The sequence below is a fragment of the Bombina bombina genome, chromosome 2 (genome assembly GCF_027579735.1).
Source record: "Bombina bombina isolate aBomBom1 chromosome 2, aBomBom1.pri, whole genome shotgun sequence".
NCBI lineage: Eukaryota > Metazoa > Chordata > Amphibia > Anura > Bombinatoridae > Bombina > Bombina bombina.
In genome coordinates this window covers 201,058,896-201,079,832 of record NC_069500.1, presented here as the reverse complement: position 1 = coordinate 201,079,832, position 20,937 = coordinate 201,058,896, and the positions used below count along the sequence as shown (strand labels likewise).

The 20,937-nt window shown below is 39.9% G+C and overlaps 1 protein-coding gene across 2 annotated transcripts in view; it reads left to right on the top strand.

The window, feature by feature from the left end:
- PTCD2 (pentatricopeptide repeat domain 2) overlaps positions 1 to 20,664 on the top strand; it is a 67,399-nt gene extending 46,735 nt beyond the window's left edge. The window contains exons 9-10 of one of the 2 annotated variants that reach the window (XM_053701436.1): positions 5,759 to 5,872; positions 19,210 to 20,664. In XM_053701436.1, coding sequence (XP_053557411.1) covers positions 5,759 to 5,872; positions 19,210 to 19,431 — 336 coding nt within the window. In that variant the 3' untranslated portion in view covers positions 19,432 to 20,664. The remainder of the gene's footprint in view (positions 1 to 5,758; positions 5,873 to 19,209) is intronic. The other variant, XM_053701437.1, reaches the window with a different exon arrangement.
- Positions 20,665 to 20,937: the final 273 nt, after the last annotated feature.

Sequence of the window (20,937 nt, the reverse complement as noted above, 5' to 3'; positions counted from 1 at the left end):
GTATTTGTTTGTTATGCTGGTGGCTCCAGCATGGCCTCTCAGGTTTTGGTATGCGGATCTCATTCGGATGGCCAGTTGCCAACCTTGGACACTTCCGTTTAAACCAGACCTTCTTTCTCAAGGCCCATTTTTTCCATCAGGATCTCAAATCATTAAATTTGAAGGGATGGAGATTGAACGCTTGGTTTTTAGTCATAGAGGTTTCTCTGACTCATTGATTAATACTATGTTTCAGGCTCGTAAATCTGTCTCTAGAAAGATTTATTATTGAGTCTAGAAGACCTACTTTTCTTGGCATTCTTTTAAAATTCATAGAATTTTATTATTTTTTTCAGGTTGGTTTGGATAAGGTTTTGTCTTCAGTTCTTTGTTAGGACAAATCTCTACTCTTTCTGTTCTTTTTTCACAGAAAGATTGCTAATCATCCTGATATTCATTGTTTTGTACAGGCTTTGGTCCGTATCAAGCCTGTCATTAATTCAATCTCTCCTCTTTGGAGTCTCAATTTGGTGCTGAGGGCTTTACAGGCTCCTCCGTTTGAAACTATGCATTTTCTGAACATTAAATTACTTTCTTGGAAAAGTATTGTTCCTTTTGGTTATTTCTTCTGCTAGAAGAATTTTTGAGTTATCTGCTCTTTTTTGTGAAAATCTTTTTCTGATTTTTCATCAGGATAAGGCAGTGTTACTTCCTGATATTCATCATTTTGTTCAGGTTTTGATTCAATATATCAAACCTGTCATTAAGCCAATTTCTCCTCCTTGGAGTCTTAATTGGGTTCTGAAGGTTTTTCAGGCTCTTCTATTTGAGCATATGCTTGCTCTGGACATTAATTACTTTCATGGAAAGTATTGTTCTTTTTGGACATCTCTTCAGCTAGAACAGTTTTTGAATTATCTGTTCTTTCTTGTGAATCTCTTTTCTCTTATTAAGTGTATCCAGTCCACGGATCATCCATTACTTGTGGGATATTCTCCTTCCCAACAGGAAGTTGCAAGAGGATCACCCACAGCAGAGCTGCTATATAGCTCCTCCCCTCACTGCCATATCCAGTCATTCTCTTGCAACTCTCAACAAAGATGGACGTAGTAAGAGGAGAGTGGTGTATTATAGTTAGTTTTTTAACTTCAATCAAAAGTTTGTTATTTTTAAATGGTACTGGAGTGTACTGTTTATCTCAGGCAGTATTTAGAAGAAGAGAATCTGCCTGCATTTTCTATGATCTTAGCATTAGTAACTAAGATCCATTGCTGTTCTCACATATTCTGAGGAGTGAGGTAACTTCAGAGAGGGAATGGCGTGCAGGTTTTCCTGCAATAAGGTATGTGCAGTTAATATTTTTCTAGGGCTGGAATTTGCTAGAAAAATGCTGTTGATACCGGATTAATGTAAGTTAAGCCTTAAATGCAGTGATAGCTACTGGTATCAGGCTTATTAATAGAGATGCATACTCTTATAAAAATGTAATATAAAACATTTGCTGGCATGTTTATTCGGGCCTGGTTTGAAAGAAATTATTGCTGACATTACTGGAGGTAAGGGTCATACCCTTCCTCAGGACAGGGCCAAATCAAAGGCCAAACAGTCTAATTTTCGTGCCTTTCGCAATTTCAAGGCAGGTGCAGCATCAACTTCCTCTGCTTCAAAACAAGAGGGAACGTTTGCTCAATCCAAGCAGGCCTGGAAACCTAACCAGTCCTGGAACAAGGGCAAGCAGGCCAGAAAGCCTGCTGCTGCCTCTAAGATCTAATAGGGGGCAGACTCTCTCTCTTCGCCCAGGCGTGGGCAAGAGATGTTCAGGATCCCTGGGCGTTGGAGATCATATCTCAGGGATATCTTCTGGACTTCAAAGCTTCTCCTCCACAAGGGAGATTTCACCTTTCAAGATATCTGCAAACCAGATAAAGGAAGAGGCATTCCTAAGCTGCGTACAAGATCTCCTTGTAATGGGAGTGATCCATCCAGTTCCGCGGACGGAACAAGGACAGGGGTTTTATTCAAATCTGTTTGTGGTTCCCAAAAAAGGGGGAACCTTCAGACCAATTTTGGATTTAACGATCCTAAACAAATCCCTCAGAGTTCCGTCATTCAAGATGGAAACTATTTGAACCATTTTACCCATGATCCAAGAGGGTCAGTACATGACCACAGTGGACTTAAAGGATGCCTACCTTCACATTCCGATTCACAAGAATCATCATCAGTTCCTGAGGTTTGCCGTGTTCTTCACTCCATTCCGCGCCCCACGGTGGCTCAGTGCACGGAAGTAATCGGCTTTATGGTAGCTGCGATGGACATAGTGCCATTCGCACGCCTGCATCTCAGACCACTGCAATTATGCATGCTCAGTCAGTGGAATAGGGATTACACAGATTTGTCCCCTCTACTAAATCTGGATCAGGAAACCAGAGATTCTCTTCTCTGGTGGTTATCTCGGGCCCATCTGTCCAAGGGTATGACCTTTCGCAGACCAGATTGGACAATTGTAACAACAGATGCCAGCCTTCTAGGTTGGGGTGCAGTCTGGAACTCCCTGAAGGCTCAGGGTTCATGGACTCAGGAGGAGATTTCAGATTTCAGTCGGACAACATCACGACTGTGGCTTGCATCAACCATTAAGGGGGAACCAGGAGTTCCCTAGCGATGTCAGAAGTCTCCAAGATAATTCGCTGGGCAGAGACTCACTCTTGCCACCTGTCAGTGATCCATATCCCAGGTGTAGAGAACTGGGAGGCGGATTTTCTAAGTCATCAGAATTTTCATCCGGGGGAATGGGAACTCCATCCGGAGGTGTTTGCTCAATTTGTTCTCCGTTGGGGCAAACCAGAATTGGATCTCATGGCGTCTCGCCAGAACGCCAAGCTTCCTTGTTACGGATCCAGGTCCAGGGACCCAGAAGCGGCACTGATAGATGCTCTAGCAGCACCTTGGTTCTTCAACCTGGCTTATGTGTTTCCACCATTTCCTCTGCTCCCTCGTCTGATTGCCAAAATCAAACAGGAAAGAGCATCGGTGATATTGATAGCGCCTGCGTGGCCACGCAGGACCTGGTATGCAGACCTAGTGGACATGTCATCCTTTCCACCATGGACTCTGCCTCTGAGACAAGACCTTCTCATACAAGGTCCTTTCAATCATCCGAATCTACTTACTCTGAGACTGACTGCATGGAGATTGAACGCTTGATCCTATCAAAGCGTGGCTTCTCCGAGTCAGTAATTGATACCTTAATACAGGCACGAAAGCATGTCACCAGGAAAATTTACCACAAGATATGGCATAAATATCTTCATTGGTGTGAATCCAAGAATTACTCATGGAGTAGGGTTAGGATTCCTAGGATATTGTCCTTCCTCCAAGAGGGTGTGGACAAAGGATTATCAGATAGTTCTTTAAAGGGACAGATTTCTGCTCTGTCTATTCTTTTACACAAGCGTCTGGCAGAAGTTCCAGACGTTCAGGCATTTTGTCAGGCTTTAGTTAGAATTAAGCCTGTGTTTAAACCTGTTGCTCCTCCATGGAGCTTAAACTTGGTTCTTAAAGTTCTTCAAGGGGTTCCGTTTGAACCCCTTCATTCTATTGATATCAAACTTCTTTCATGGAAAGTTCTTTTTTCTGATGGCTATTTCCTCGGCTCGAAGAGTCTCGGAGTTATCTGCCTTACATTGTGATTCTCCTTATCTGATCTTTCATTCAGATAAAGTTGTTCTGCGTACAAAACCTGGGTTTTTACCTAAGGTGGTTTCTAACAAGAATATCAATCAAGAGATTGTTGTTCCATCATTATGTCCTAATCCTTCTTCAAAGAAGGAACGTCTTTTGCATAAATCTAGACGTAGTCTGTGCCTTGAAGTTTTACTTACAGGCTACTAAAAATTATCGCCAAACATCTAACCTGTTTGTTGTTTACTCTGGACAGAGGAGAGGTCAGAAGGCCTCAGCGACCTCTTTCTTTTTGGCTTCGGAGTATAATCCGTTTAGCCTATGAGACTGCTGGACAGCAGCCTCCTGAAAGGATTACAGCTCATTCTACTAGAGCTGTGGCTTCTACCTGGGCCTTTAAAAATGAGGCCTCTGTTGAACAGATTTGCAAGGCTGCAACTTGGTCTTCCCTTCATACTTTTTCCAAATTTTACAAATTTGATACTTTGCTTCTTCGGAGGCTGTTTTTGGGAGAAAGGTTCTACAGGCAGTGGTTCCTTCCGTTTAAGTTCCTGCCGTGTCCCTCCCATCATCCGTGTACTTTAGCTTTGGTATTAGTATCCCACAAGTAATGGATGATCCGTGGACTGGATACACTTAACAAGAGAAAACATAATTTATGCTTACCTGATAAATTTATTTCTCTTGTAGTGTATCCAGTCCACGGCCCGCCCTGTCCTTTTCAGGCAGGTCTAAATTTTAATTAAACTACAGTCACCACTGCACCCTATGGTTTCTCCTTTCTCGGCTTGTTTCGGTCGAATGACTGGATATGGCAGTGAGGGGAGGAGCTATATAGCAGCTCTGCTGTGGGTGATCCTCTTGCAACTTCCTGTTGGGAAGGAGAATATCCCACAAGTAATGGATGATCCGTGGACTGGATACACTACAAGAGAAATACATTTATCAGGTAAGCATAAATTATGTTTTTTCTGATTTTTTTCATCAGGATAAGGTGGTTTTTGCTGTCCTCATTTCAATTCTTACCTAAAGTTGTAAATTCTAGCAAACATTAGGGAGGAATTATTGTTTTCCTAAGACTTCTTTGGTGAGATTCTTACTTTCTTTGGATATGGTAAGAGTTGTTGTAATTCTATGTTGAAGCTATTCAGATTTCAGATAGACTTCTAGTCTATTTTTTATCTTTTCTGGTTTTAGGAAGGTCAAAAGCTTCTGCCATTTATTTGGCATCTTGCTTAAACTTTTGATTCATCATGCTTATTTGGAGTCGGGTGGATTCCCGCCTCGGAGGATTACGGCTCATTCTACTAGGTACGTTTCTACTTCCTGGGCTTTTTAAGAATGAAGCTTCTGTTGATCAGATTTGCAAAGCAATGACTTGGTCTTCTTTGCATACTTTTACTATGTTCTACCATTTTGATGTTTTCTCTTCTTTAGAAGCAGTTTTGGTAGAATGGTACTTCAGGCAGCTGTCTCAGTTTGATTCTTCTGCTTATAATTTCAGTTTTTTCATTATAAAAATTGAAACTTTTTTGATTTGGGTAGTGGATAAATTTTTCAGCGGAATTGGCTGTCTTTATTTTATCCCTCCCTCTCTAGTGACTCTTGCGTGGAAGTTCCACATCTTGGGTATTTATTATCCCATAATACCACAATGTCACTAGCTCATGGACTCTTGCTAATTACATGAAAGAAAACATAATTTATGTAAGAACTTACCTGATAAATTCATTTCTTTCATATTAGCAAGAGTCCATGAGGCCCACCCTTTTTTGTGGTGGTTATGATTTTTTTGTATAAAGCACAATTATTCCAATTCCTTATATTTTTGATGTTTTCGCTCCTTTCTTATCACCCCACTTCTTGGCTATTCGTTAAACTGAATTGTGGGTGTGGTGAGGGGTGTATTTATAGGCATTTTAAGGTTTGGGAAACTTTGCCCCTCCTGGTAGGAATGTATATCCCATACGTCACTAGCTCATGGACTCTTGCTAATATGAAAGAAATTAATTTATCAGGTAAGTTCTTACATAAATTATGTTTTTTATCTTTGAAAGTTTATATGTGACAGTTGTGTATCACATTTATTTTCAAGCTGCTCATTAACTTGCACGATGATTTGGTGGAAGACGCCCTGTACTTGCTGGAGGCTGCAACAGAAAATATTGGTTCCAGGTTTGTGAAGAAGCCTGAATTTTTAGAAGAAGTGGTGAGTATTCTTTGCATTCATATCAAATACACATGTAGTTATATCAAATGCATATTTAGAAACACATTGCTGATTTCCATCTAAAAGAGAGGAGAGTCCACAGCATCATTTATTACTTGTGGGAAATTAGAACCTGGCCACCAGGAGAAGGCAAAGACACCCCAGATAACGGCTTAACTACCTCCCCCACTTCCCCTATTCCCCAGTCATTCTTTGCCTTTCGTCACAGGAGGTTGGCAGAGAAGTGTCGGAAGATTCAGAGTAGTCTCTTATGGAGGGTAGTACTCTTCGAAATGGGACTGGAGTTTTAAGTAGTCCTGTCAGCCTCTCAGTGAGAGCATGGGTGAAGTTAAAGTCTGGATTTGCAGGGAGAGTCTTTCTGCGAAACCATCCCGACTCATATTAACAGCTCCATATGCAATCAGCGTTGACGAGTTTCACTGCCTGCTTCCTTCACTCAAGTCCATGTTAGGAGCGATGCTACTACACTGTCACACTTGAGAGTTCCACGACATAGATTCTGGTAAGATCGTTTAATTTTTTATATACATAAGGGTAACGCAAGAAGACAGGGTCACAGTGTGACGCCTTTTATCTTTATAGAATCTAGGGTTAATATCCCTGGAATGGGGATTATTGAACGAGGGGGGGGTTGTACATAATGTTGTTGTTTCATTGCTGCGATATGTATGAGATGAGGCTCTGGCATTGGTGGACCAGAGGTGTCATTTTTGGAAGTTACTTACGCGGCTGATTTTGGCTTTTTTTTTCTCCCTAGTGCAGGGGCGGTCCTGCAAGGCACTCCATGTGAATGGGTGGGGCCTATTCAACTTCCTCTTCTTGTCCGGTGGTTGTAAGAGACAAAGCAGTGTCCGGGTCTGTGGAGGTGGTGAGTGCCCCGGCCATTGGAGGTATAAATGTGCCATTCATATATTTATATCTAATCCGCAATAAAGGCGTAAGCTATGGAGGACGCGTTGAAGGGTACTCCCTCTTTATCAAAGTCTAATACCTGTGTTTATTGTGAGGGGGTTCTGGTAGACCCGCCTGCTCAACTCTGTTCCACATGCCTTGATAAGATTACTACATCTAGAAAGAATAAGATGTTTAGTACTACTGAGCCGTCCACCTCTAAGGGTTCTTCGTCCCATGAGGTGCGTTCCCTATATTCATCTCCCATTACACATGCAGCTTCCCAGGGCACGACTAATCCTCCTGAGAGAGAGGGCCGCTGGCTGTCAGATTTTGCGGATCAGCTGCAAACGGCGGTGTCTGCGGTGATTAGTGCCTTACCACGTTCTGCTAAGCACAAGCGTAAGGTAAAACATTGCGGCCTGACCCAGGGGTCATCTACTCCACTGGATATCTCTGAAAGATTATCCGCTGATGAGGACAACTCAGACTCTTGGGAGGACGTTCCTTCTGGGTCGGAGTCTGTGTTATCTAGACCTCCAACTGCAGAGGAACCAGACTTTAGGTTTAGGATGGAAAATTTATGTTTTCTACTGAAGCAAGTGCTTGCGACGCTGGAGGTTCCGGAACCAAAACTACTGGAGGAACCTTCGATTCCTAAACTTGATAAAGTATATGAGGACAGGGTGGTACCTCAGACCTTCCTGGTTCCTGTTAAGATGGCTAACATTATTAAGAATGAATGAATGAATGATAGATAGAATTCTATCAGTCAATCGGAATCAAGGTTGAAAAATCAGCCAATATGATTGAGCTTGCATTCTATTGGCTGTTCCAATCAGCCAATAGAATGCAAGCTGAATCCTATTGGCTGATTGCATCAGCCAATAGGATTTTTTCAACCTTAATTCCGATTGGCTGATAGAATTCTATCAGCCAATCGGAATCTAAGGGACGTCATCTTGGATGACGTAATTTAAAGGTACCTTCATTCGTCCGATAGTCGTCATTGGAAGAGGATGCTCCACACCGGATGTCTTGAAGATGGACCCACTCCGCGTCGGAAGGATGAAGATAGAAGATGCCGTCTGGGTGAAGACTTCTGCCCGTCTGGAGGACCACTTCTGCCGGCTTCCTTGAGGACATCTTGCCGCTTGGATGAAGACTTCTCCCGGTAAGTGGATCTTCGGGGGTTAGTGTTAGGATTTTAAGGGCTATTGATGGATTAGTTTAGGCTAGGGGTTTTTTTTTATTTTGGGGGGCTTTTTAGTTTAGGCTAGGGTTTTTTTTTTATTTTGGGGGGCTTTTTTATTTTGATAGGGCTCTAAGATTAGCTGTAATTAGTTTAAATATCTTGTAATTTGCTTTTTATTTTCTGTAATTTAGTGTTTGTTTTTGTAATTTAGCTAATTGTATTTAATTTATTTAATTGTACTTAATTTAGGTAAGTTATTTAATTGTAGTGTAGTGTTAGGTGTTAGTGTAACTTAGGTTAGGTTTTATTTTACAGGTAAATTTGTATTTATTTTAGCTAGGTAGTTAATAAATAGTTAATAACTATTTATTAACTATTCTACCTAGTTAAAATAAATACAAACTTGCCTGTAAAATAAAAATAAACCCTAAGCTAGATACAATGCAACTATTAGTTATATTGTAGCTAGTTTAGGGTTTATTTTATAGGTAAGTATTTAATTTTAAATAGGAATTATTTAGGTAATGATAGTGATTTGTATTTAGATTTATTTAAGTTAGGGGGGTTAGGGTTAGACTTAGATTTAAAGGGTTAATAAATGTAGAATGTGGCGGCGACGTTGGGGACGGCAGATTAGGGATTAATAAGTATAATGTAGGTGGCGGCGATGTCCGGAGCGGCAGATTAGGGGTTAATAGGCATAATGTAGGTGGCGGCGATGTCCGGAGCGGCAGGTTAGGGGTTAATAATTTTATTTTATTGTTTGCGATGCGGGAGAGCCTCGGTTTAGGGGTTAATAGGTAGTTTATGGGTGTTAGTGTACTTTTTAGCACTTTAGTTATGAGTTTTATGCTACAGCTTTGTAGCGTAAAACTCATAACTACTGACTTTAAAATGCGTTGGGAATCTTGGCGGTAGAGGGTGTACCGCTCACTTTTATATGTATGTATATATATATGTGTGTGTATGTATGTATATATATATATATATATATATATATATATATATATATATATATATATATATATATATATATATATGTATATAAAACGTGAGACAGGTGCACTCTCACAAACAGTTCTTTAAATGCCAGGGTGCTAGAGTAAGATACGGCAAGCAGGAAACAGCACTCACTGGACTTAGTAAATAGGTAAATTTATTCAGTAACGTTTCGGGGAATGCTCCCCTTCATCAGACCTGGGTCTGATGAAGGGGAGCATTCCCCGAAATGTTACTGAATAAATTTACCTATTTACTAAGTCCAGTGAGTGCTGTTTCCTGCTTGAGATATATATATATATATATATATATATATATATATATATATATATATATATATATATATATATAACAGCAGGCAGGCCAGCACTCACGGTTAACATTTCATCCACCCAGGGTGCTTCCATGGTATTGATAGTAGTAAAGAATGGGGATGCACTCGCTTTGGAAATCCTGGCGAGTGCATCCCCATTCTTTAATACTATATATATATATATATATATATATATATATATATATATATATATATATATATATATGTATATGTGTGTGTGTATATGTATATATATATATAATATTCCGCACACGGGAACATTGCCCCCCCCCCTTTTTATTCCTCCTTGCCAACTCCTCAATATTTACTTTCTCAAAATGAATGTGTAAAACGGTTTATTTTATGTTTATGAAACATTTTGTTGTTTATTTTTATTTTATCTTTAGTTAATATGTATTCATGAGCAGACTAGTTTCATAAAATAAAACAAAAAAAAACGCTAATTACAAGCTTAATTTGGGATCATATCTCTGGGCTAAGGGGCAATTTTGTCGCCTGCCCGACCGTATTCACATGATGTCTTCAGCTTCGCTGGGTGCAGACACCTGGCCTGTTTCAAGTTTCCCTTTCTTTAATTTTATAATGTTATTTTGGGTCATGCATGTAATTAATACAAATATAGCTGCAAGCAGCAATAGAGGTGGCCAAGCGCATCACCTTTGCAATGGCATACAAGCTGCTTAGTCACAATATATAGCTATAAAGGATGTTTTACAGCTCTAACATAAGTGGTTGCAAAAAAAACACATTTTTGACATTTTTGCGTAAACCAATATGGCTGCCACAACTTGTGACTAATTCCTTCAACATGTACAACTGTGACTCTAGGTCACAATATAAGGTTAAACATCGAGTTTCACAGTTGTATCATAAGCGGTTGCAGAGAAAATAGATTTAAAAAATGTAGCTTAAAACAAAATGGCTGCCAGATCATATGATATACAGCCTCCATATTATGCACAATAGTTCTAACCATAGTAGTCAATAAACATGACAAAAATAAAGCTTTTTTGTAAAACAATTTTTGTTTTTTTATTATTAATTTAAAAATATCGTTAAGCATTTTTGAACAATTAAAAATGGCTGCCAAACCACGTGACCTATCAACTTCTCTTGAACAATTCTGAATGCTAGTCATAAGATAACTCTATAAACTAAATTTCAAGTCTGTCCCATAAGCGGTTTTTGTAGTTTTTAAAAACAGCGCATACGAAACAAATTGGCTGCCAAGCGATGCAATGTATGGCTTTCAAATTGCACATACTAATGCTCACTATAGACCTCTACAATTTGCAGAAGTTTCATGAAAATTTGCAAATGTTTTATTGCACGAAGGCGACTGCGTAGTGCAAATTTTGACTGCAATATTGTCTTTGAGGGTTATGACTGTGTAATCATGTGTCTATTAAACTGTAATATTGTTAAATAATGTAAAACTAATGCATAAAGTACAAATTTACGCAATTAAATGTCGTTAAAAAGGTTAATGTCTGACGGCAGCCATGTCGATTATGGAAAAATCGCAGTTTGAACAAACTTGGTAGAGAACCTTGCAAGGAGATGTAGCATTGCAATAGGCTGTACCAGCATACCTGATTTCAAGAGTTTAGCATATGTAATTTATGTTTTGTATGCAATTGAATCAAAAGAGGCAGTATTGAATTACAAATAATTACGATAAACATAAAACCATTATTGCTGCCGCATCATGTGACTGATTCTCTCTCAATGAGCAATTGTGAATTAAGGTCAACATAAATAAGCAGTTGCAGAGAAAATAGACTTTCGATATTTTCGCGTAAACCAAAATGGCTGCCTGATCATAAGATGTACAGCCTCCATGTTACGCACAATAGTGCTCACCATAGATGTCAATAAACATGGCAAAAATAAAGCATTTTTGTCAAACAGTTTTTGTTTTATTATTAATTAAAAAATATTGTTAAGCAATTTTGAACAATTCAAAATGGCTGCCAAACCACATGACCAATTCACTTCTCTTGAACAAATCTGAATATTGGTCATAAGATAACTCTATAAACCAAGTTTCACGTCTGTCTCATAATCGGTTTAGAAAAAGAAGTTTTTCGTTTTTTTTTTTAAAAAACAGCGCATATGAAAAACAAAATGGCTGCCACACCGTGTAATGTATGGCTTTCATATTGCACACACTAATGCTCACCATATACCTCTACAAATTGCAGAAGTTTCATGAAAATTTGCAAATGTTTTATTTCCCGAAGGCGACTGCGCAGTGCGAATTTTAACTGCAATATTGTCTTTGAGGGTTATGACTGTGTAATCATGTCTCTATTACACTGTAATATTGTTAAATATTGTAAAACTAATGCATAAAGTGCAAATTTACGCAATTAAATGTTGATAAAAAGGTTATAGTCTCACGGCAGCCATGTTGATTATGGAAAAATTGCAGTTTGAACAAACTTGGTAGAGAACCTTGCAAGGAGTATATGTGCAAAATTGTTCTTTAGTGCAGTTTAACAGAAGAAGATGTTTGAAGATTTTCGCAAAATGCAAGATGGCTGCCACATCATGTGTCCAAGGCACTTCTCTTGAGCAATAGCAAATCTAGGTCATAGTAGCACTAAGCACAGCAAGTTTCAAAGTTGTAACATAAGCAGTTCCAGAGCGAAAGATTTTTAAGCGTTTGTTGAAATTTGTCGCAAAAAGCAATATGGCTGCCAGAGCATGTGACCTATGAGTTCAATTTTGCATGAGATGTAGCAGAGCAATAGGCTGTACCAGCATACCTGATTTCAAGAGCTTTGCAAAAACAGTTAAGCAGTTATGTGCAATTGAATAAAAAGCTTGGTGGAATAAAAAGAAAAATAATAATAATAAATAATCGTAACAATAGCAATAGGTTGTCCTGCAACTTTGTTGCTGGCCACCTAATTATTTGTAAATCAGTTTCTACTTTTATTGTACACCTTTGATCTATTTATAAAGCTTGTTTTGTTTTTGTTGGGGGGGGGGGGGTTAAACTACCAAATATAAAACTTGAAGAGTGCATCTTACCTGTATCAACGATTGAACCTCTCCAGCAAACTAGAAACTGTATACACTATATATATATATATATATATATATATATATATATATATATATATATATATATATATATACTGTGTTTGTGTGTGTGTATATATATATGTGTATATATATATATATATATATATATATATATATATGTGTGTGTGTGTGTGTGTATATATATATATATATATATATACAGGTAGCCCTCAGTTTACGCCGGGGTTAGGTTCCAGAAGGAATGGTTGTAAATCGAAACCGTTGTAAATTGAAACCCAGTTTATAATGTAAGTCAATGGGAAGTGAGGGAGTTAGGTTCAGAACCCCTCTCAAAATTGTCATAAGTAACACCTAATACATTATTTTTAAAGCTTTGAAATGAAGAGTTTAAATGCTAAACAGCATTATAAACCTAATACAATAATCACACAACACAGAATATATAATTAAACTAAGTTAAATGAACAATTTTTTTGCTAAACAGCATTATAAACCTAATAAAATAATCACACAACACAGACTTCACATGCATTTTTCTGCAAAAGTTCTTTCTATGCATTCCAATCTGGACTGATTTATAGACAGGAAGATCTTGTTCCTTTTGAAATCTGCTCGATAGCTCAGGTCTGGTTAAACTGATTAATTTCAGTTTGCTTGGCTTTGCTGCAACACAAGCCGACAGCTCCACCTACTGGCTATTTTAATAAATGCACTGCTTCTCAATGCTTTTCAATAGCAGTCACATGACTGGAAAAAATATATATATCTGAAGCTTGTAAGGTAAGCTTCAAAAACATGATGGAAAAAACTGAGTTTACTTATATTGGTACTAAATATGGCTTTCTGGGTATTCGAGGCATCCCAGCTTGCTGGCATCCAGCACACAGTTTTCATCTTGAGGGAAGGTACTCTAAAGGGAAGTGTATAGAACAACTAGTAAAGTAATAGGAAAAAAGTTTAAAAATGATTTGGTTTTAAAAACATGTAATCTGCTGGAGAGTCCACGGCATCATTCCTTACTGTTGGGAAATACTGAACCTGGCCACCAGGAGGAAGCAAAGACACCCCAGCCAAAGGCTTAAATACTCCGCCTACTTCCCTCATATCCCAATCATTCTTTGCCTTTCGTCACAGGAGGTTGGCAGAGAAGTGGCAGAAAATTCGGTGTAGTTCCTTATGAAGAGTATCTACCCTTCGAAAAGGGACTGGAGTTTTAAGTAGTCTTGTCAGCCTCTCAGTGAGAGCATTGACGAAAGCTAGAGTCTGGAGATGCAGGGAGAGTCTTTCTGCGAACCCATCCAGACTCGTATTAACAGCTCCTAAGCAATCAGTGTTGACGAGTTTTACTGCCTGCAAGTCCATGTAAGGAGCGATACTACAAGACTGTCAAACTTGAGAGGCTGTGTTTCTGTTCTATAGCATAGATTCCGGTAAATTTGTTTCATTTTTTTATACATATGATAACGCCAGAGGACAGGGTCACAGTGTGGCTCCTTTTATCTGTATGGAATCAAGGGTTAATATCTCCAGAGAGGGATTATTGAACAGTGGGGATTAATCACATAAGTTTATTTGTTTATGCTCCGATATGTGTGAGATGGTTTTTGGGCTCAGGCAGTTGATGGAACGTACAGGTTTTTACTTTCGTTTTGTGAGCTGCGCAGCCATGAAAGGCTTGGCGCTTTTTTTTTTTGTTGCTATTATAGCAGGGGCCATCCTGCATTGCACACCATGTGACCGGGTGTGGTCACACTTATTTCCTCTTTCCTGACCATGCGGTTTACCGGTGAAGAATCGGTTTCTCTGGTTCATAGGAGGTGGTGAGTGACCCAGCCATTGGGGGTATAAAGGTGCCGTTTTTTCTTATTAATCAATAGTCTGCTTTGTAAGCACAATATATGGAGGATTCTGATGCATTTGAGGGTACTCCCTCTTTACCCAAGTCGAATACCTGTCTATATTGTGAGGAGGCCGCTGTATACCCGCCCGCTCAACTATGTTCCACATGCCTTGATAAAGTAATCATGTCAAAGAAGGTTAATATGTTTGATACCACTGAGCCATCCACCTCTGAGGAGTCTCCGTCCCATGAGGTGCGCACCCTACAATCATCTCCTAATACACATGCAGCTTCTCGTAGCACTCCTAATCCACCATCTGGAGGGGACTTTTTACCGCCAGACTTTACTGCACAGTTACAAACGGCGGTGTCTTCGGCCTTTAGTGCTTTACCTCGCCCTGCTAAGCGCAAGCGAAAGGTCAAATATTGCTATCTTTCCTAGGGGTCATCAACTAGTTTGTTGGATTTATCTGATACGAGATTATCCGATGATGAAGGCGCTTCTGATACTTCAGAGGGCGCACTTTCTGGGTTGGAATCTGCTGCCTCCAGCTGCAGAGTAACCAGACTTTAGATTTAGGATTGAACATTTACGCTTTCTGTTGAAGGAAATTTTGGCAACGTTAGAGGTTCCAGGGCCCAAATTGCCTGAGGAACCATTGATTCCTAAATTTGATAAGGTCTACGAGGACAGAGTTGTACCACAAACTTTCCCGGTTCCTGTAAAGATGGCAAACATTATTAAGAATGAATGGGAAAGGATTGGTTCTTCCTTTTTCCCTTCGTCTTCCTTTAAGAAATTGTTCCCGGTCCCGGACTCTCAATTGGAGTTGTGGGATTCCATCCCCAAGGTGGATGGCGCTATCTCCATGCTTGCGAAACGCACTAATATCCCGCTTCAGGATAGTTAGTTGTTTAAAGAGCCCATGGATAAGAAGATAGAAACTCTGTTAAGAAAGATGTTTCAACATACAAGATATTTGTTTCAACGGGCAGCGGCTGTTGCTGCGGTTGCTGGAGCAGCTACCTACTGGTGCAACTCCTTATCTGAGTTAATCGAGGTGGAGGGTTCCCTCAATGTGATCCAAAAAAGAATTAAGGCCCTAGGGGGCAAATTCTTTTATTTGTAATGCAAATATGTAAATTATTTGCCTGAATGCTAAGGCTTCAGGTTTTTCTGCTGAAGTCCTGGTCTGCGGACATGACTTCTAAGTCCAGACTTCTTTCCCTTCCCTTTAAGGGAAAGAATTTGTCTGGTCCAGGGCTGGACTCAATTATCTCCACGATTAATGGAGGCAAAGGTGCCTTTTTACTGCAGGATAAGAAGAACAAGCCTATTGGACAAGGTCCTAATTTTCATTCCTTTTGTTCTGATAAATCCCAGCGTCAGCAGCCCTCTGCAAAGCCAGAGCAATCCAAGGGTACTTGGAAGCCGGCTCAGTCCTGGAATAAATCCAACAGAGCAAGAAGCCCACCGAGACAAAGTTGATATGAAGGGACGGCCCCCGATCCGGTTCTGGATCACATAGGGGGAAGACTGTCGCTCTTTTCAGACGCTTGGTTTAAGGACGTGCAAGACCCGTGGGTCATGGAGTTCATCGTTCAGGGATACAAGATAGGTTTCAAGTCTTATCCACCCAGGGGCAGATTCTTCCTTTCAAACCTGTCTTCCAGGCCAGAAAAGAGAGAAGCCTTTCTGGGGTGCGTGAGGGATCTCTCCTCCCTAGGAGTCATTGTCCCGGTACCTCTCGCATAGAGAAGTTTGGGATACTATTTAAACCTGTTTTTTGTCCCAAAGGAGGAGGAAACTTTCCGCCCGACTCTGGACCTAAAGTGCTTAGACAAATTCTGTCCCCTCGTTCAAGATGGAGACGATAAGGTCCATCCTTCGCTTAGTTAGGAAGGACAGTTTATAACCACTATAGATCTGAAGGATGCTTACCTTCACGTTCCAATCCACAAGGAACACTTCAAGTTTCTAAGGTTTGCGTTCTTGGACCAGCACTTCCAGTTTATTGCACTTCTGTTTGGTCTAGCTACTGCTCCAAGAGTATTTACAAAGGTTCTAGGGACTCTGCTTGCAGTTGCCAGAACCAGAGGTATAGCAGTAGTTCCATACTTGGACGACATTCTGGTTCAAGCACTGTCTTGTCGTCTGGCAGAGGACCATTCAAAATCTCTTCTGTTTCTTCTTCGATCTCATAGATGAAAGATAAACTTAGAAAATAGTTCTCTTATTCCCAGTACCAGGGTGGAATTCCTGGTTACTATAATAGACTCCATATCCATGAGGATATTCCTTACAGACCAGAGACCATTACAAGCTAACTTCCGATTGTCTTGCCCTCCAGACCTCCTTAAGACCCTCTGTGTATGGAGGTGATTGGTCTCATGGTGTCCAGCATGGACATCATTCCTTTTGTCAGATGCCATCTCACGACTACAGCTGTGCATGCTGAGACAGTGGAATGGCGATCATTCAGATCTGTGTCAACAGATTTCTCTGGACAACCGGTGGAGAGAATGGCTCTGTCCTGATCACCTGTCCCAAGGGACATCCTTCTTGAGACCATCCTGGGAGATTGTGACTACGGACGTAAGTCTTATCAGGATGGGGAGCTGTTTTGGGTGCCAGGAAGGCCTGTGGACCTGAGAGGAATCCTTCCTCCCGATCAACATTCTGGAACTTCAGGCAATCTTCAATGCTTTGAAGGCTTGGCCTCTTCTTGGTGTGTCACAGTTTATTAGATTCCAATCAGACAACATAACCTCGGTGGCTTACATCAACCATCAGGGGTGAACGAGAAGCTCCCTAGCAATGAGGGAAGTATCTTGAATTTTGGAGTGGACGGAAGCCCACAACTGCTCGCTGTCAGCGATCCACATTCCGGGTGTGGACAACTGGGAAGCAGATTTCCTCAGCAGACAATCCTTTTATCCGGGGGAATGGTCTCTCCATCCAGAGGTGTTTGCGGAGATTTGCAACAATTGAGGGACACTGGAGATAGATCTCATGGCGTCCCGGCTCAGTTCCAAGCTACCCAGATATGGGTTGCGGTCCAGGGATCCTCAAGCGGATCTAATAGATGCATTAGCAGTGCCTTGGAGGTTTAACCTGATTTACATTTTCCTGCCGTTACCACTTCTTCCTCGTGTAGTGGCCCGCATCAAGCAGGAGCAGGCATCAGCGATACTGATTGCTCCATCGTGGCCGCAAAGGATGTGGTTCGTTGACCTGGTGGGGATGTCCTCATTTCCTCCGTGGAAGTTACCTTGTCGCAGGGATCTGTTGGAACAGGGTCATTTTGTTCAACAAAATCTAGATTCTCCAAGGCTGACTGCATGGAGATTGAACCCTTAGTCCTAGCCAAGAGAGGTTTCTCTGAGAGGGTTATTGATACTCTCATTCAGGCTCCTAAGCCTGTTACTCGTCGCATCTATAATAAGGTGTGGAGAGCTTACTTATTCTGGTGGGAAGAGCATGGTTTAGCCTGGCATAAGGTTAAGGCTGCCAGGATACTTTCCATTCTCAAGGAGGGTCTGGAGAAGGGCATTTCTTCTAGTTCCCTGAGGGGCCAGATTTGCTGCACAAGAGGCTCGCAGAGCTCCCTGATGTGCAATCTTTCGTTATGGCTCTGATAAGGATCAGACCTGTGTTTAGATCTAATACTCTACCTTGGAGTTTGAATCTTGTTCTTAAGTTTTTGCAACGGGATCCGTTTGAGCCTATGCATTCGGTTGACATCAAATTGTTGTCCTGGAAGGTTCTTTTTCTATTGGCTATTGCCTCGGCATGCAGAGTTTCTAAAATAGCTGCTTTGCAATTTGAGCCTCCTTATCTGGTGTTCCACACTGATAAGGCGGTCCTACGTACCGGCTTGGGTTTTCTCCCTAAGGTTGTGTCTGATCGCAACATCAGACATGAGATTGTGGTTCCTTCTTTGTGTCCTAATCCTCCTCCTTCGAAGGAACGTTTACTTCATAATCTGGATATGGTTCGAGCTTTGAAGTTTTATCTTTAAGCTACTAAGGATTTTAGGCAAACTTCTTCCTTGTTTGTTATCTACTCTGGGAAGCGCAAGGGTCTGAAGGCTTCTTTGACTTCCTTATCTTTTTGGTTGACGAGTGTTATATGCTTAGCTTATGAGGTAGCGGGGCTTAGACCTCCTCAAAGGATTACGGCTCATTCCACTAGAGCGGTGGCTTCCTCTTGGGCCTTTAAGAACGAGGCCTCTATGGATCAGATTTGTAAGGCGGCTACCTGGTCCTCCTTACATACTTTTTCTAAATTTTACAAGTTTGACGTTTTTGCTTCGGCCGTAGCAGCTTTTGGGAGAAAGGTTTTGCAGTCTGTGGTGCCCTCAGATTAGGATCCACCTCTCTTTTACCCCTCCCGTTATCATTCAGTGTCCTCTAGAGCTTGGGTATAGTTTTCCCAACAGTAAGGAATGATGCTGTGGACTCTTCTCATATTAAGAAGGAAAACATAAATTATGCTTACCTAATTATTTCATTTCCTCCTGTATGAGGAGAGTCCATATACTCCGATGGGTGGACCAAAATTAGGTTTTCTCTTCTGGCACCATTTATACCCTGTTATTTCTCCTACTGTTCCTTGTTCCTTTGGCAGAATGACTGGAATATGAGGGAAGTAGGGGAAGTATTTAAGCCTTTGGCTGGGGTGTCTTTGCCTCCTACTGGTGGCCAGATTCAGTATTATCATTCATTGTCCTCTCCTCATACAGAAAGAAATGAAATTATCAGGTAAGCATAAATTTGTTTTTGTTTTTTTACATTTTTATACAATAATCCCTAATTGTCGCAGATTTGGGTGATCACCCATCGATTAATGATCAAACCTCTTTGTAAAAAAAAAATCACTATTCTGAACCGAGTTCAAGGCCCCTTTACTTTGCTTACTTCACAGTATTTAGTTGCAGTACTTATTCCGAATGGTTTTCTTCCTGTGAAGATGTATACATTTTTTTTTTCTGTCTTTCCAGATCGCCTTGATTGGGAAGAAGGTGCAAAACACAGAACTTCATGCAAGATTTAATCTGATCTATACCAAGCTTCAAAACTCACAACAGATCACCACATTGACCTTGGATGAGCTATTGTGTTTTACCCCTCATGAACACAAGCATAGCTTAAATTCTATGAACAGAAAGAAAATCAACCACAGGACATTTAGATCCCTGCAGTCTTCTCTTTTGTTAGAATAGCGTCACGTTTTGAAAATGAAAATATTCGTATTCTTATTTTGCCAACTTGAATGTTTTTCCTACAAGTTCTGACGCAATGTGTGTGCGTACGTAATAGAAGAACTTGTTTAACGAAACAGAACTCTTGTCTGGGCTACAAGCTGCGATACTAGAAGATTGTGCGCAAAATTACCATAACTAAATTCTTCTAATTGTAAAGGTACAGTCTACCCAAAAAAATATATTGTTTAAAAAGATAGATAATCCCTTTTATTATTACGCATTCCCCAGTTTTGCACAACCAACACGGTTATAATAATATACTTTTTACCTCTGTGATTACATTGTATCTAAGCCTCTGCAGACTGTCCTCTTATCTCAGTGTTTTTTTTACAAACTTGCATTTTAGCCAATTAGTGCTGCTTCAAAAATAACTCTACAGCTTCAGCACAATGTTAATTATGGTACACATGAACATGCACTGGCAGTGAAAATCTGATAAAATGCACTTAGATAAGAAGTGATCTGCAGGGGTTAGAAGCAGACATAAATGATAGGTTTAATGGTTATAAAGTATATTAATATAACAATTTTGGTTGTGCAAAACTAGGGAATGGGTAGTAAAGGAGTTATCTATCTTTTTAAAAAATTAACTTTCACATCTCACAGTACTACTGAGTAAAGTACCGAGTTCATACAGACTATTCCAATTGAGGACTGTTTAACATATGATTTTGGTTAGGGACCTAAATACATATTTATAATGGCACTACATTAAATTTCACTTTCGTTGGGAAAAATTAGTAAAAAAAAATGTAATATGCGAAAAATTAGTAAAAAAAAATGTAATATGCGAGCAAGCCAAAATCCTATAATAGGATCAAATATTAACCACAAACCCATTGTTACCATTATCAATATACAGTTAATATAAAACAAAAGTGATGAACATGGCAAATGGCCAGATGCAGAGGAAGTGAGTAAGATCAACTATGATTTTCAGTATTAAAAAAATTGTGGTCACAGAAGAAGTGGGATTTTTTTTTAACACGCTTTATCAGAATACAGAAATGAACAAACTAGTACACTGTGAAACTTTTTTTCTTTCTTCAATTCTCAACTTTTATTGATGTTATTAAAGTCTTGACAAACCAAAAATCTGCGTGTTTCAGTTGACAGGTATTTGTGAATACAAATTTAACATAGAAAAATAAAAAGAAAAGAAAAGGGCAATAACATCTGTCCGTGATATGACCAGCAGCGTATTGTGATGTTTGACTTATAAAAGCAATTGTCATAATTTCAATCCAACAGTTCATTGGCACAAGAGTCTCAATGTTGTAGTCCATAGATCTTGTTATATGGGTGCCATTATGGTGGATATGGAACGCAAAACTTAACGTAAATATTCAAAACTTCAATATAAAGGGAAAGAAATAGACTTGGAAAAAGAAAATTTAAGAACAGGGTAAAGGAGAAGAAAAGATGGAAATAAAGGACAGAACGTATATGTTGTCAGCTACTATG